Raw genomic sequence first — 14,972 nt, 5'->3', positions numbered from 1 at the left:
CCCGGGTTACACACCAGGGATTCACAGTCTTTATTCTGTCACGGCCCCCCTGATGGATGACGTTGACATGACAGTATATGCCCCGGGCATGCCCAGATTTCGACACAGTAGAAGATGCTGTTGAAACAATTAAAACTTGAACCAGTTTGCAGTCTCTATAATTAAAGATGCCACATTAGCAATAACCACTCACGCTGAGTACAGCGGCTGGTCTTCATTCCAGCCCTTTCTTCCCTGCTTAGAAGAGCATGCGGGAATGCCAGGGACACGTGCCGTTGTTGGTATCACTGAATAGCTCATTTACGAAACACCTAACTTACCGAAAACCAAACCGAACCAACGTAAAACCTCGTCACCAATGACAAGTCTAATTTCTTCAAAGCTGTGCCTTGTTTATCGCTAACAGTTGACGTGTAATTGCTCAGAATGTATTGTGACTCAGCCGTGGGTTCTTGCGCTCCGGTCGAGGTGGCCGTGGCGGCTACAGTGCATGACCCACAGCTGGCAAAAGATGCCGACTCTTCCCCTCAGGCGTTCTATTTGTAGAAATTTACCTTAAGGCGACAATCAGGTGCACAAAGGTGCATCCACAAGGCTCTCCATTGCATGCAAAGAACAACGTCCATCCGTAGGTGACTGGTAAATAACTTAGGCCCAACGTCATTTTGCCGATAGCGGATGGGTTAGAAACCAGGTTTGTATTTTGATGGGTCCCTTATAAATTAAAGCACCCCCCATTAATAGTTCTGTGCATTATTTTGAAGCTCTCTCTGGCAATAGTCATGTTTCATTCCGTAGAACGGAAAGAACATCTGAGCAGAACGATTGTGGGAAATTTTATTTCTTTGTTTTGACATCACATGATTGCCCAAAGGGAAGTCTAACAGAAAAACAAGCTGTCACAGTGGCTGCATTTCCCACTCTCTTTCATATGGGTCTTTTACCTCTGACATGGTCAAATATCCGTAGATAATTTAATATTTTAACAGAAATGTATAGCTGAAGTGTGCCTTTGGAGGGGAAGATAGTTTTGAGGTTAGCATTATGGGGGTTCATGACAAGTGCCAGAGGGGGACGTCTCAGAAAGGGAAATCAGTGGTACAAAGTCAGCTTCATTATTACGGTGCACGTGGCTTTGGCAAGTTGCTTCGCACCTCGGAGCTCAGTTTCCTCCGCTGTAAACTGGCCCGGTGCACGTGGCAGGCTCGTTCAGAGGGTCCACTGAAATTCCTCAGGAGCAATTGGAAAACTAAAAATTGCTACACGAATGTAAAATGTCATTGTCATCCTCACTGGTCAGAAAACATTAAGAGGTTTTTCTACATGTATTGGTATTTTTATGTGAAGATAGTACAAACTTATAAGCTGAAAGTATTGCAAAATGGCACCCTTTGTTATTACCTAATTATTTAATTAAAAAACGATAAATCTCAGTTATTTTACACCGAGGCTACCTTTTTCAAGAAACTGGGCCTGGGCCTAACTTCCCTGGTCTCTTGTGGTTAGCGCCATTGAAAGTGTTCCCTTTCCCTTATGCTGGAGCTGGAGCTTAAAATGTAAAAATTACATCTTATGTGATCCACCCGCTCAGAGTTAACGAAATATGTGATTTCTATTGACTGGCAAGAGCTGTATCAAATTTGCATGAGGCTAATGAGAGGTCACAGCGTGGCCTTGGGATTACGTGCGACGGTACTGGGCCCAGCTCCGCCGCCCCCTTCAGCTCAGAGAGAAACGTGTCCCGTGAACTCAGAAGCTCTGTTCCTGCGGCAGCTGAGACGGGAAGGGCCCGCCTTCCAAGGCCGCAGTCTTTTCGTTTGGGGGTGCGAGTAATGCTGCCTTAGCTTTACTGCATGGATGTTTTCAGGGTCAATCAGATAACACACGGAGAGGCTCTTGGTCAGGGAGCAGGTGTAGACTAATGTCGTCTTGTTTCATGTATAATAGGTTGCAATAAATAATAACTATGCCCCCGATAGGTTTGTCAATACAGAGCTGTATATTTTATTTTGGGATGCAGCCAGGTATTTTTAGCACACTGTCAGTGTGCCATAAACATGAATTGTATTGAAGTCACACATTGCAGATAAACACACGGGGACATAGTCATCTTCGCTAGTGATCCAAGCAGTGTAATTTAATGTAAGTCTGGAATATCCTTTCATCCTTATTAGCGAGAAGCAAACCAACCGCCTAAAAAGGCCTCAGTGGGCACATGCCCTGCTCTTGGATGCGGGAACAAGCTGCGGGCGGTCTCAGGCGGTGGTGTGAGCTGGTGCAGCACTTAATCCAAACCACGTGGCCACCTCCACCAGGAACCCCGTGCTCACTGGTCTGAGCTGGAGGACTAGGGGACAACTGAACTTTCCTTTCAGCAAGGCAGTGTCCTGAGAAAGGGACTGGAGTCGTTTTCTTAACTGAAGGGCTGTCCCTGCCTGATGCCGTGTGTGCTTCTGGAATGGAACCCAGTGTGGACAAACCAACTGTGAAGGCCATTAAGGGGAAACGGGGGGAATTCGAGTAGGGAATGAGTATTAGATGATATTAAGGATTGCTACTAATTTTCTTGGCTGTGAGCATGTTATTTTGGCCCTGTAAGAAAATACTGTTTTTCTGACATACCTCCTGAAGTATTTAGGAATGGAATTCCATGATAGCTGTGGTTTTCTTTTAAATACCTCAGCATTTTTAAATGAATAAAAAGACCTAAAACATCATACTATGTTACCTAGAAATTCTACTCCTAGGAATTTTCCTAAGGAAATCATTTAATCATAGAAAAAAGTATTAAAGATGTATAAAAATCATTATGCAAAATAGCAAAGAGAAAAAAACCTTAAACAGTCAATAGTAGGAAAAAATTGAATTAATTAATTTAATTTAGCTGAACACAGCAAGCTATCAGTCATTTAAAAACAATAGTTAGAAAAATGATGACAAGCTTGGAAAATTACTTATGACTCAATGCTAATTTAAAAAATCAGAATATAAAATTGTGGGTATTATTTACACTTTGCATCCATGTAAGAATTGTGGAAAGTGGTGGGATTATAGGTGTTTTGTTTTTAGTTTTTCCTTACTGTTGTTTTTTTCAATAGACAAATTGTTAATATAAAAAAAAGTCTAGAAAAGACCAGCAAGGGCTGAAGCTGCAGGTTTCATAGATTCACAGCCTTGAAGAGCAATCTGCAATGACTCAGCTTTTTGATCCTTCTTCGTCCAGGGCACTTTGGAGCTCCCGGAGAGAAGGGCTTGCCTGGTGTCGAAGGGCCCAGAGGACCACCAGGAAGGCCAGGACTGCCCGGCTCCCCCGGACTGCCAGGGTGTCCAGGTACTTTGAAAGGAAGCCTGGAATCTTCCCAGGCACTTACCTATCTCTTGTGGTATCTGCCATCTCCCAGACCTGGAACGTTGGAGAAGCTACCTAAACTTACCTATTCTTTACCTGTCAGGGGGAGCTGGCCCTATCTTACTGGGTTGCCTGGGGAGTAAACTAAGTCAACACCTGTGGAGGGCCTAGCAGGGTGCCAGGCACAGAGGGATGGTGGGACAGATAGAAGGTCCTTTCCACCCCTTCCTAATTTACCTACAGTTCAGGATGCGGGGTGTCTTTTCTCCTTTGGACTTCAGGTAAATATTACATATACATTTGAATGGCTCTTCTTCTTGACAATTCAGAATAAAGTGAGAGTTGAAAGTTGTAATTGGCAACTTGAATCACTCCAAAGTGTATTTTCTCCTTCTGAGCTTAAGTGTATTTTTCTCCCTCGAGTTAGGAGGTCTACGAAGAAAAATAACACAGCGGTTCCTGGTTTAAGTGCCTCATACATTACAAGCAAAGAGGACCTTCCCAGTTAATGTAGCTCATGTATCATCTGGGCGTGTGCAAAACCTCCCTGTCATCCTCAGGTAATCCGGGGATGCCTGGGCCCATGGGACATCCAGGAGAAACGGGGGATCCTGGCCCAAGAGGCCTCATTGGGGACCCAGGGCTGCCGGGTCTTCCAGGAATAAAAGGTAAGTCAGAGGAAGCCTGACCCATCAGAAAGATCCAGGCCCATGAGGACAAACCCATAGAGCCTTTCCAGCACCTGAGGGACCCTGGTCTGGGTCACGGCTCTTCCCCATGATGTCATAAGCGCCTTCCTGTTCTTTCTTACCCAGGGCTTTAGGCAGTGTTCCCCTTGTCTCCTGACCTGCCCTGTGCCAGAATGATGCTGTTCCCGTCTCCTTTTCCGAGGGCATTTCCCCCAGTGTTTTCCCTAAGGTCCAGGGCCATTTATTCATTCCCTAGGCAGCTCATCAAGCTCCTATTCTGTCCTGGATTCTAGACACTAGGACACAATTTTGAAGGAAATAGACATGGTTCCTGCTCCATGGAGTTCACAGTGTAGTAGGAGAGACACATTAAATCTATATGTATAAATAAATATGTATTTACCAGTTGTGCTAAGTAGAAGGGAGAGACAAAAATAAGATGCTATGGAAGAACTAGTATTCATTAACTTCATTTCATAAAGAAACATCTTTTCCTGGTTGCATGTCTTGGCCTTTAAAAATATAGTAGATATGTTATAATATAGGTGTGGTTCATATAACATAGTGTAATATAATTATACAATGTCCATATCCTCCTCCGTTCATCTATGGAACTTATTCCTCTTTGGTTCATTTCCTTCACTTTAGAACAAGATTGTTTCCATGGGTTCTCTGTATGTACCTCGAGGGTAACACTTATATTGTATGACACTTGTTCGTTCAAAGGTCTTTTTCCCTGAGTAGAACGTGATTCTTTTTAAAGCAAGGATGATTCTGACATCCTTGTCACTCGGTAGATACCCAATAAGTCCATTGGTCGGTTACTTGTATTTTTAATAAGTGAAGAAATGAACACATCGAAGAATGAACAACTGAGCTAGTAGCTATGAAGATGAGGGTCTTCACCTCAATCAATCAGCAGTTGAAGGTTCAAGGCTACTGGGTAGGTTTCTGGAACCAAACCCCGCTCTTTCCGTCTCCCCTCTTCCTCCCACTTGCCTCTGCTTAGGGACTCGCACATGCACTGAATTGCGATCAAATTGAAAAGTACCTCCCCTTGGGAGAGTAGGGAACCCTTACCTTTGAGCTGACATTGTTTTGAAAATGTAAACGTCTTTTTTTCCACACTCACCTCTTCAGTCATCAGAGAGCTTTCAAGTAATCGCGCTTTCCTTGCAAGTGGCCCGATGGCATGTGACCCGGGGCAATTCTGCAGAGAGAGAAGTTTTTATTTTAAAAGGTTGGTACACAGGAATGTCTGTGCCACCAAATGACTTGAGGGGGAAAGTTATCATCACAAGACAAGATATTGTGGTATTGCTTTTCTCCCCTCCCCCTTTTTTTGGTCATTTTAATAAAGCAAAGATTCAGTGATGTGTGAGAAATGTAAGGTTAACAACATTATAACATGTCCTTGTGAGGGTTTCTCTGGTTTTTGTGGCCCTCTCCTGGGTTGGTCACGTTCTACAGCCCTGGTTGGGGTAGTCTTCGACTTTTTTTTTTTTGAGTGTCTGGAAGATGAATTTGCTAAAAAACCGAAAGAATACATTTTCCATGATTAGCCACTCCTACTGCATTTCCACTTCTTCCTATCATCCTAGTTCAGTAAAATAGCAAGGATTTTCAAGCCCGTTCGTGCCATAACAGTATACACCCACGTCTGACTAAAACGACAAGGCTCAACGGACTCTGGTTGATTCCTTCTTCCCTTGAGTTTATTACATAACGTCAGTATGATATGTTAGTTAAAAACCTAAAAGCTAATAAATGGATCAAATAACAAAATTACTGGAAAGGTAATCTCCAACCATAGCATAATTTTGTGCTTGGAAATAATAAGTTTGTTAAGAAAAGAAAGTAAGGAAATGAATATCTCCACCCCAGTATTCACACCCGTTTACCGATGGACGCGTCAGTGTGCCCATGACCACGCGGTGGCGATGTGTCACTGTGAAAAGTCCCATCTTGAAAAGAAAGGAAACTGAAATTGGGTCCTAAAAATTAAAATGCCGACCATATAAATCCGTTGTTGCATTGTATCCTGCTGGTATAAAAATGAACCAGACTCCAGCAGAAACACTTTGAACTGAGAAACTAAATATTTGAAGTATGTGCTAAATAAGTCAAGGGGCCTGATTTTCTGGTTTGAACAAACCAGCTGCTGAGCTCCAAGTTGTTTGCCCTGCTCGAGCCGGCCATATGGATTCTGAGTCACGCTTGTGTTCAGTGAGATAGAAACTTTAACTTAAACATATGCTAAAAGTGGCTTGATTCCTAGGTTTTAATTTCCAAGTGCATGTGCCCTCTACAAGGAAGACACCCAATTCCTAGTTGGACGTTATATAGGATTAGAATATTGGGGACCGAAAGACCGCCCTGTAGCGTGGCAATGACTAAATAATGTGGCTTGAGTTATTTTGGTCGGTGGCAAGTGAAGTATTTCATAAGCAAGAAAGCTTGGGTCCTTGCCGGGTAGCTCAGTTGTTTGGCATGTCATCCCTGGGCACCCGGGTTACATGTTCGATCCCCAGTCAGGGCACCTGCAAGAGTCAGCCAGCAAATGCACAATTAGATGGAACAGCAGCTTTATGTTTCTCTCTCTTAAGTCAATAAATAAAAAAAATAAAGAAAGAGAAATAAAATACCTTGGAATGTCTTTTATCAGCCAAGAAATACCATGCATCCTAGACTGTGAAAATCACGGAAACATTTTCCCTCGAATTTACAGCCGAGTGTTGCCCCCGCCCCTGCCCCTGGCCCCCAGAGCACTGACCAGTCATGAGGTAATCACCTGTTTGTTCTGTCCAGTAAGGGATTCTTTCTCTCCAGGTCCTCAGCGCCTCATTCAGAGCCTGTTACTAAATACTCTGGGGGCTGCAGCTCCCTGGGGTAGGAGGCCATGCCTTATGCTCTTGCGCATTCCTTTAGCAGATACTCATGTGTTTTCTGAATTAAAAGAATATTGAATCGTATTTCAGAATCTGTTTTGATAAGTTTTCAACTTTGCGCAACCGCTATTGATGGTCACGTAGGTCTGTCTTTCCCATCAGCTTTCATGTCAAGGTGACCAGCTGTCCGGGTTTGCCTGGGACCGAGGGGGCATCTGAGGACGTGGAACTTCCCTGCTGGAACTGAAAAGTCCCCAATGAACAGGGACAAATTGGTCCCATTGTTCAAAATGGAAGGCTGTGTGAAAAGCCTGTGGGGATAGTGTGTTTTCAGACTTTAGGACAGGAGAACCCTTAGAGCAGAGACTGTCACACAGTCACCTGACTGGCCCACTTGGAAGCTAGGATTACGATTGTGGCTGGAGCGGAGGCTGGACGCTCCGGCTGGAGGGGAGCCCAGCCTGTGAGTGCCGTGCGATGCCGCTTGAAATGATGATTGTGAGCAGGAAGGCGTCCACAGAGGTGACTGGAACTCCTCATTACTAAGAACTGGGCTTTGCTAGCCTCTCGTCGTCACTGTGTATATTTTATGCATGAACAACTTTTGATGTAGAGATGGGGTCGATAGAAGGCTTTCTGTTGAAAGGAAAAATTGCCCTTAAAACCCTGCCCAGATGTAGCTGCATTCAATTTAGAAAGATAACATTGGGTCAGAGAAGGGGCGGCCAGTCCACCCATGGCAGGGGCTGGGACAGTGACAGGCCCGGATCCGGACGTGTTGCTGGGACAATGGAGAGTTGGCAGAAGCTCAGGCCCTCCACCCCCAGCCAGCCCCCTCAGGCCATCAATCTTGGTGGCTGAGGCTGGAGATCAGAACACATTGAAATAGAAAAGTCGTCTTAAAATTTATTATCATTTCAGATAGATTGCAGTCAGTAAACATCCAGATTTGGCAGATGGGGAAGGTCTGTGTGTTCTTTTGGTGCAAACTTGGAACATTGGCTCATAAATAGAAAAGAGGATTGGAAAATAAACTAAAACAGAACTGTTATGAAGTGTAGGAAATAAGATCTTTAGGGAAAGTAAGGGTGCATTTCCCCCACCCCCCCATTTTTTTTTTTTTTTTTTTGGTGCTAGAGAATATGGCTTATTTGCACCAATCTAAAGTTTAGATTTTAAGAATAGAGTAACTGTCTGTTTCAAGTACTGATAATAAATAAAATGGAATCAACTAATTTCCATCTTCTAATAAGTCCACAGAGGACTTGCTTGAATGAACAGATAATAATGAGCCCTTGTATTATTTATATTCAAACGGATACCTCTAACTTCCCCAAATCTTGTCACAACTCTATCACAGAAAGATGTGACGTGGAATAGGAGTTGCCGTCCACATTTTTTACAGCTTTCTCTCCACTCCTTCACGTTCCACATTCTCTCAGTCACGCGTTCGTTCACTCATTCCCTCATTCACCACTTACTGACCACCTACTGTGTGCCAGGAGATAGGTCAAGTAGGGACATCAGAAGGTTCCTAAGATCCGATCTTGCACTCAACTCATTTACCTAAAAAAAGCCATTTCCCCAAAGACATGGCTGTTGTACAGCATGAGCAGGCCATCCGGGCATCGAGGGGGCCTAAGTGGCTGTCATGATGGAGGGACAGGCACTTCCTGTGTGTTAGTCGTGTAAGCGGAGGCTGTTGTTATCCCAGGGCCCTACGCTGGATGAATGGCTGGCTGTGCCCCGAGGGGCTTAGAGCCTTGGGTAAGAATGAACAGCCGCTGGTTGGAAGAACCATGAACGAAAGAGGAAGGTTACCAGGCGTGGCCAGGGGCCGAGGAGAAGATTCTTCCCCGGGTTAATCAGTGAGGCGCGATGTGTGTGAGGCTCATGACAGAGCACTCAGCACCGGGGGAATGTTCACTGTGTATCAGTCATCTTATTTCCTCCTCTCTCCCTCCTCTTCTTCCCTCTACTCTCTCCCTCTAAATCTATACATTTGTATATTATAACAGGATATGCTATTATAATAGAAATATATACATATATATCTATACAGGGGTGGGCAAAGATGGGTTTACAGTTGCTTGTATGGGAAATAATACAATAAGTAATAAACACTAGTACAAGGATAAACTTTGTGTTTTGCATACTTACAACGATAAACCAACTGTTGCCCACCCCTGTGAATTGATAAATCTGTAGATGTAGAGGCGCCCAGTGTTCAGTGACAACTTAAGTAAAATCAGGTGGGTCTCCTTAGGGAACTGTACTGATGTCTGACAGAAGATTCTGGAAGAAGATGAAGGCATTGATGGCATCACATCTAACTACAGAGAAGGAAGTTTACAGTGATCATCATGAAATAAATTTAGTTTCTGAAAAGAGGCCTCAGAACAATTCTCTTTGAAAGAAGGGGTTGCAAAGAAAGAGTTGCAGCCAAATTTGACCTTCAGGACTTTTTTTTTTATGTGTAGCACAGTGCTTAAAAACAAATTAGGTAGGGCGTGGACTCCTCAGTATGCCACAGGCCCCACCTGCCCTTATTGTCTTACTACATCCGCCTGACCAGGTCCTGCAGAAGTTAGAATCTGAAGGCCATGGTGGAGTGAAAAGTTCCTGAACCTGGAAAAAGGGAGGCCGGGATTTGCTCCCATCCAAGTGATTTCCTCATTTAAGGTGATTTTATTATAGTAAAATTGGAGGGCACTACACACACCATGATCCAGGAATCCCAGAGACAAAGATGTTCCCGAAATGGTCACAAACCCACAGCAGTTCTTTCAGATGAAAGACGTGGATGTGATAAGTGGTCTCGGCAGGAAATGTCCATCCAATGAATGTGTGACGTAGTAACCACTGGTGTGGACTCAGCCCTGGTAATGACGCACAGATGGGACGATCTCATGGTTCCCACCGGGAGAACCTGTCCCTCTCCTCTGAGATGTGCCTGTGAGTTGTGACCAGTGAAGTCCAAGGGCTGGTCTTTTCCTGGGGGTTCACAGGCCTGTGATGTGTTGCAGGTCCTTCCGGGCTACCCGGCCTGAACGGTTTGCACGGCTTAAAGGGTCAGAAAGGAGCCAAAGGAGTGTCAGGTAAGAGGAACCCCCCCGTGAGAGACTTACCCGCAATCAGTGCATCTCTGGTAGGTATTTCCTCACTTCACACGATTTCAGTTGTGAAACTAAGCAAACTGACTTTGCTTAGAGATGCAGTATGGGAATGCTAAAGATGACTTCCATAAAAAGGACACTTGGGAATACCCGACATGGTGGGTTAACGATGCTTTGTGCTGTTGCTTAGGGTGACCGCTCTACTAAAAATACCCTGAGCAACTGCTTAGGTAGAGCTCGATTTCCCAATGTTAATATGAAGAACAAATTAATAGTTGGGATTTTTATTTGTTTTCAGCATAGTAATGCCAAGGACAACCACGTGCATTCTAATTAGTATTTTTAGCATTCCTCAAAAAACCTGCTGCTAACACAAATTACCTGAAAAAAATTTGCTGTTATTTTTGACATAACAAATAGATAATCATAGACAGTTGCACGTTAGCTGGTTCTGCTATTTTAATATATTGCAAATGTGTTGCATTGCCTCTGCAGAAAAATAGCTCAGAATCAGACATGGCAGCTGGAAGCAAACCCAGATCTGAGGGACTGCAGGAAAAGGATTGAATTGTCATGCTTCTAGATTTGAGTCTGATGCATCTTTATACAGCGTAGAGGGTCAAGAAGTCAAATTTAGGCCACGTGGGATTCATTTAGTGGCTGTTCTAAACAGTCTGATGAAATGTGTGTCTCCTCCAAGAAACCAATGATGCTCTGCCTTTTCACTGTGAAACTCTACAGTAATCCTACTGACGTGCAGTTTCAAAGCAGTTTATTCATAATTGCATGTGGTTGGAGCTCATTTGTTTTCACGCTTTCCATTGTAGAGGTGAGAGGGTTGGTATTGTCACTAAGTTGTTTTTAACCTGGAAAATAATTATAAAGTCAATCAAGCCTATGGTGACCCGCGTGATGGATCTTCAGATAGTAAATGTTGGCCCAGCCTTTGGGTCACCGTTGAAGCTGAAGCCGGTCTCAGCAGAACAAGCTGCTTCTGGGTCAGCCCCCTGCCTCAGGATCAAACAAGGAGAAGCTACAATGATAATGCTGTCTTCTACATTAAGGTTTGGATGAAATGGGCCCACCTGGTCCAATGGGAATGCCTGGGCCGAAAGGAGAGACCGGAGACCCCGGGAGACCAGGGGTTTCTCCTCCAGGCCTCTTTGGAGAAAAAGGCCCCCCGGGCCCCCCAGGTAAGAAGCAGAATGCTTTGCCTCTCTCTCTCAGTGATGAAATCAAAACCTTCCCATTGGAACGAGGCTCACATCTGAACGTGTCCATCCTCAGGGAGACCCGGACCACCTGGGCCTGCAGGTGCCATAGGAAGAATTCCCAAGGCTGACATTCCTTACCCGGGTCCACCTGGAGATCAAGGACCTCCTGGCCCTGATGGTCCACAAGGTATGGGATGATCCTGGCCAAGGTTGGCAGTGCCCTTCCTTAGAGGCTGCCAGCTCTGTAGGGAGGTAGGGCCAGACAATGGCAGAAGAGAAGCACTTCAGCAGCCCATTATTGGGGCAGTGGGAATGGTGGGCATGTGGGCAGTGGTGGGCGGGCAGGACCATACCTAGGAGCGGAGCTCAGGCCCCTCCCTCTTCTGTTTCAACCCTAGCAGACCACCTCTCTGTGGGTACAGGCTCCCACTCAGAGCAAGCATTTCCCATGGCCAGCGGGAGGCTGAGCATGTGGGGTCACCATGGCTGGTGGGAAGGAATCCCATCCTACAGGTGGGTGGGTCTCTAGCACCTGCCCCATAAGCCTCTGCCGCTGGCCCAGAGTGACAGAACCCAGGCCTGGCATAAACACGGAAGCAGAGTCTCTTCCTGTGCTGTTAACAGTACGTTGCATTCCTCACGTCACTTCCCAGGGACAGAGTCTCGCAGGGCAGTTTAACCAAACAGGGTTGGGCCAGAGCTGGGCGGGGAATTGGGGCAAGAGCATGGCTCAGTGCAGTGTTTTGCTAAATGCAGGTAGTCATCTTCCGCCTGACCCACAGAGAGACACAAACCCGCCATCTTTAAATGCTTAACAGTTCAGTAGAGGTGGGATTACAATATTATAGAATTCTATTTTACTGCCAAAAGGAAGTGCTTAAACGAGTGCAGTGTTAGCAGAATAAAATTTGAGCTCAACTTCTATACGTAGACACTTGTTTTCAAATAGGACGATGTTCAAGGGAGTGAACATTTCTTTCACACGCGCCAAAATTTCTCGAAAGCCTGTCATCCATTTACCCATCTGTCTATCTGTCTATCTACGATCTCTCTATCTACCTATGTATCTTCTGTCCTATTAAAGCAGTGGGACGGCAATGCGACCAGAAGTCATAAAGTGACGCGTCCACAAGGACTGGCTCTTTAGGAAGGGAAGCTTCGCTAGTTTCCTTTGTGTAACAGCCACTGACCAACTGTTGACACCATTCCTCAGGCTCCATGAGACCTACTGTCTGGTTCACTTCTGATACTATTGATTCTCCTGTTCTCCTAGTTCCCTCGCCTGCAAACCCTTCAATTACTTTCCTTGAGAAGCTCTCAGCACACGCATCTGTCTTTGACTGAAAGGATCTTTTTGCCTCCTCCCCATGGTCAGGACCTCCGGGACCTCCAGGGTGCCCTGGGAGTGTTGAGCTCGTGCCAGGGGACCCAGGTGACTGTGGCCTGCCGGGGCGTCCGGGGCCGCCGGGCCCAGCAGGCCCCCCGGGACGCAAAGGCTTCCCAGGATGTGATGGAGAAGTTGGCCGGAAAGGTACGGATGCATGTTGTTCCATAAGTCGTATGTGAAGACTTGTTATCTTGCCCTTAAGGGACTGGGGCCCTGGACCACCATGAATGAGTTCTTATTTTCTGTGGAGTCAGTGGCTACATTTCCCAAATGTTCTGCCTTCCCAGGGAGTCCTAAAGTTTGGGTAAACATTGGACAAGGAAGAGGAAAAACACAAGTTCATCTTTAGCCTCCTAAAAAAATACTTGATAATCTCCTAGACCAAACTGAACAATAGAAATATAATGCCAGCTACATGTGTAATGAAAAGATGAAGTAGACACGTTTTAAAAAGTAAAAAAGAAAAGTGAAATTAATGTTCATACTTTTTTCATTTAACATAATATGTTCAAATATTAATTTAACATGTAATCAATATAAATTATCAATGAAGCAATCAGGGCTGGTTGTACCAAATAAGATACTTTTTCTTCCCGCCTTTGAAGTCTGGTGTGTCTTTTATACTTACAGCAAAATTGAACTTGGACTTGCCAATTTCAGGTGTTCAGTAGACACCTGTGGTTAGTGGCTTCTGTATTGGACCGCTGACTTTGCACTTTTATAGACACAAATAAGTCTCCATTGGGATTACAATGTTTAATCAATTTTTACCTAGCTGCTAATATTTGGAGGCATTTTAGTCACCAGGATTTCAGAGAATTACTAGGTGTATAGAACTTTTTTTGTTGTTGGAAAGATAATCAAGAATGATTAACCATTTTTAATTCCTTATGTCATAAATAAGGAAGCTCTATACCAGAGAAGTAAGTGCTGAACCTTGTAGGAGTCCCATAACTGGTACCCGGCCTTGCTTCTGAACCAAATGTGAGATAAGGCAAAAGATCGGGGCAGGGGGGAGATCAAAATTCCCCCAAGGTTGTCCTGCCTACAACGAGATGGCACCCCTGGAATTGGGCAGTGTACAAACCTGTACAGCAGTACACAACACCCCTCCTACTGTTAACCAGAAAATCAATGTTGGAGAACATGGCTTGTATCTGCAGTTATGTGGGCTTTGGATCATTGAACCCCAGAATGGAACAGACATGCTATCACTCTAGCCTCCAAGAGGCAGGAAGAGGGGCTGGCCCTACAGCCTTGTTCATTTCCCGACTAAGACATGCCTCCTCCCCAGTTGTTCCTCTAGAGCATGAACACTGCCCCCCACCTTGAAATAAACTTCCAGATTGGGGATATCTAGCATGTGTGTAAGTAACAGTGACCTATGAAAGGATATACAGAGTTAGAAATATTGGTGGAACATCTTATCATACTTCTAACCTCTCATTCCAGTGGGAAGAAGGGCCAAAGAGGGCTTAACTGTGAGAAGGATGAGGGAGTTTCCTCAGTTTACCTTTTTAGATTCTCAGAGTGGGAAATATTTGATTTGTTTTCACAAATACTTATTAGGCACTTATAGGAATATAGTAAGGAGCAAACTTAAGCAGAGTCACTACTTTTATTAAGTGTAGAGTTTCATTGGGAGGGCGCACAGAAATTCACACTAAAATATCCATCACTATAAACTGCGATCAGAGACCTGAATAAAGGGACACCTTCTGTGAGAGGTTATCAAAAAGCAAGCAGACTTGGGCTGAGATTCCAGGAGGACTTCCCGGAGGAGGTGAGCTTGATTTGAGCTGGTGCAGCGGAAACTGAGAGTGAGAAAGAGAGTGGGGAAAACTCAGGTCTGGGAGCCTGTTTCACCAGGAAACAAAGCACCTTCCCTCATTTTACCTTCACCCGGTGTCCTGTGACTGTCCCCAGTGGAAGTTCAGGATTAGAGGGCTTTGTGTTCTAAGTAAGTTTTGTCTTGATCATGGAACCATTCTCGTGAGTCTCTTTGATGGATTCTGGCATTTCCTTCAGACAAAGGCAGTTCTCAGCTTTACAGAAAAAAGTGAGACTCCTCTCGACCCCGAGGCCAGCTTGCCCTGCATTTTGTTGGTGGAAACTTTCCCAATCCAGTCCACCAAACTGTTGCTGCCCTTGCATTGCTCCATTCCACTGCGCTCATTTTTCATATGTTCCTTTTAGGACCAATGGGATTCCCGGGGCCGCAGGGGCCACACGGACTTCCTGGGTCACCTGGAGAAAAGGGCTCACCTGGCCCTCCAGGGAGACAAGGGCCCCCTGGGCCTCCAGGTGAGCTTCCCATGCTGAGCCATTT

At 45.0% G+C, this 14,972-nt stretch overlaps 1 protein-coding gene across 1 annotated transcript in view; it reads left to right on the top strand.

Annotated features, from left to right (window-relative positions):
• COL4A4 (collagen type IV alpha 4 chain) overlaps window positions 1-14,972 on the top strand; it is a 105,932-nt gene that overhangs the window by 75,655 nt on the left and 15,305 nt on the right. Inside the window, exons 36-42 of the mRNA XM_090284782.1 lie at window positions 3,224-3,331; window positions 3,910-4,017; window positions 9,953-10,024; window positions 11,107-11,235; window positions 11,330-11,443; window positions 12,632-12,787; window positions 14,840-14,947. Of these exons, the coding sequence (XP_090140908.1) occupies window positions 3,224-3,331; window positions 3,910-4,017; window positions 9,953-10,024; window positions 11,107-11,235; window positions 11,330-11,443; window positions 12,632-12,787; window positions 14,840-14,947 (795 nt within the window). The remainder of the gene's footprint in view (window positions 1-3,223; window positions 3,332-3,909; window positions 4,018-9,952; window positions 10,025-11,106; window positions 11,236-11,329; window positions 11,444-12,631; window positions 12,788-14,839; window positions 14,948-14,972) is intronic.

The sequence above is a fragment of the Furipterus horrens genome, unplaced genomic scaffold, assembly GCF_987537825.1.
Source record: "Furipterus horrens unplaced genomic scaffold, mFurHor1.1.pri manual_scaffold_1, whole genome shotgun sequence".
Lineage (NCBI taxonomy): Eukaryota > Metazoa > Chordata > Mammalia > Chiroptera > Furipteridae > Furipterus > Furipterus horrens.
Note: the sequence above shows the minus strand (reverse complement) of the source record. Positions and strands in the feature narration are given on the sequence as shown.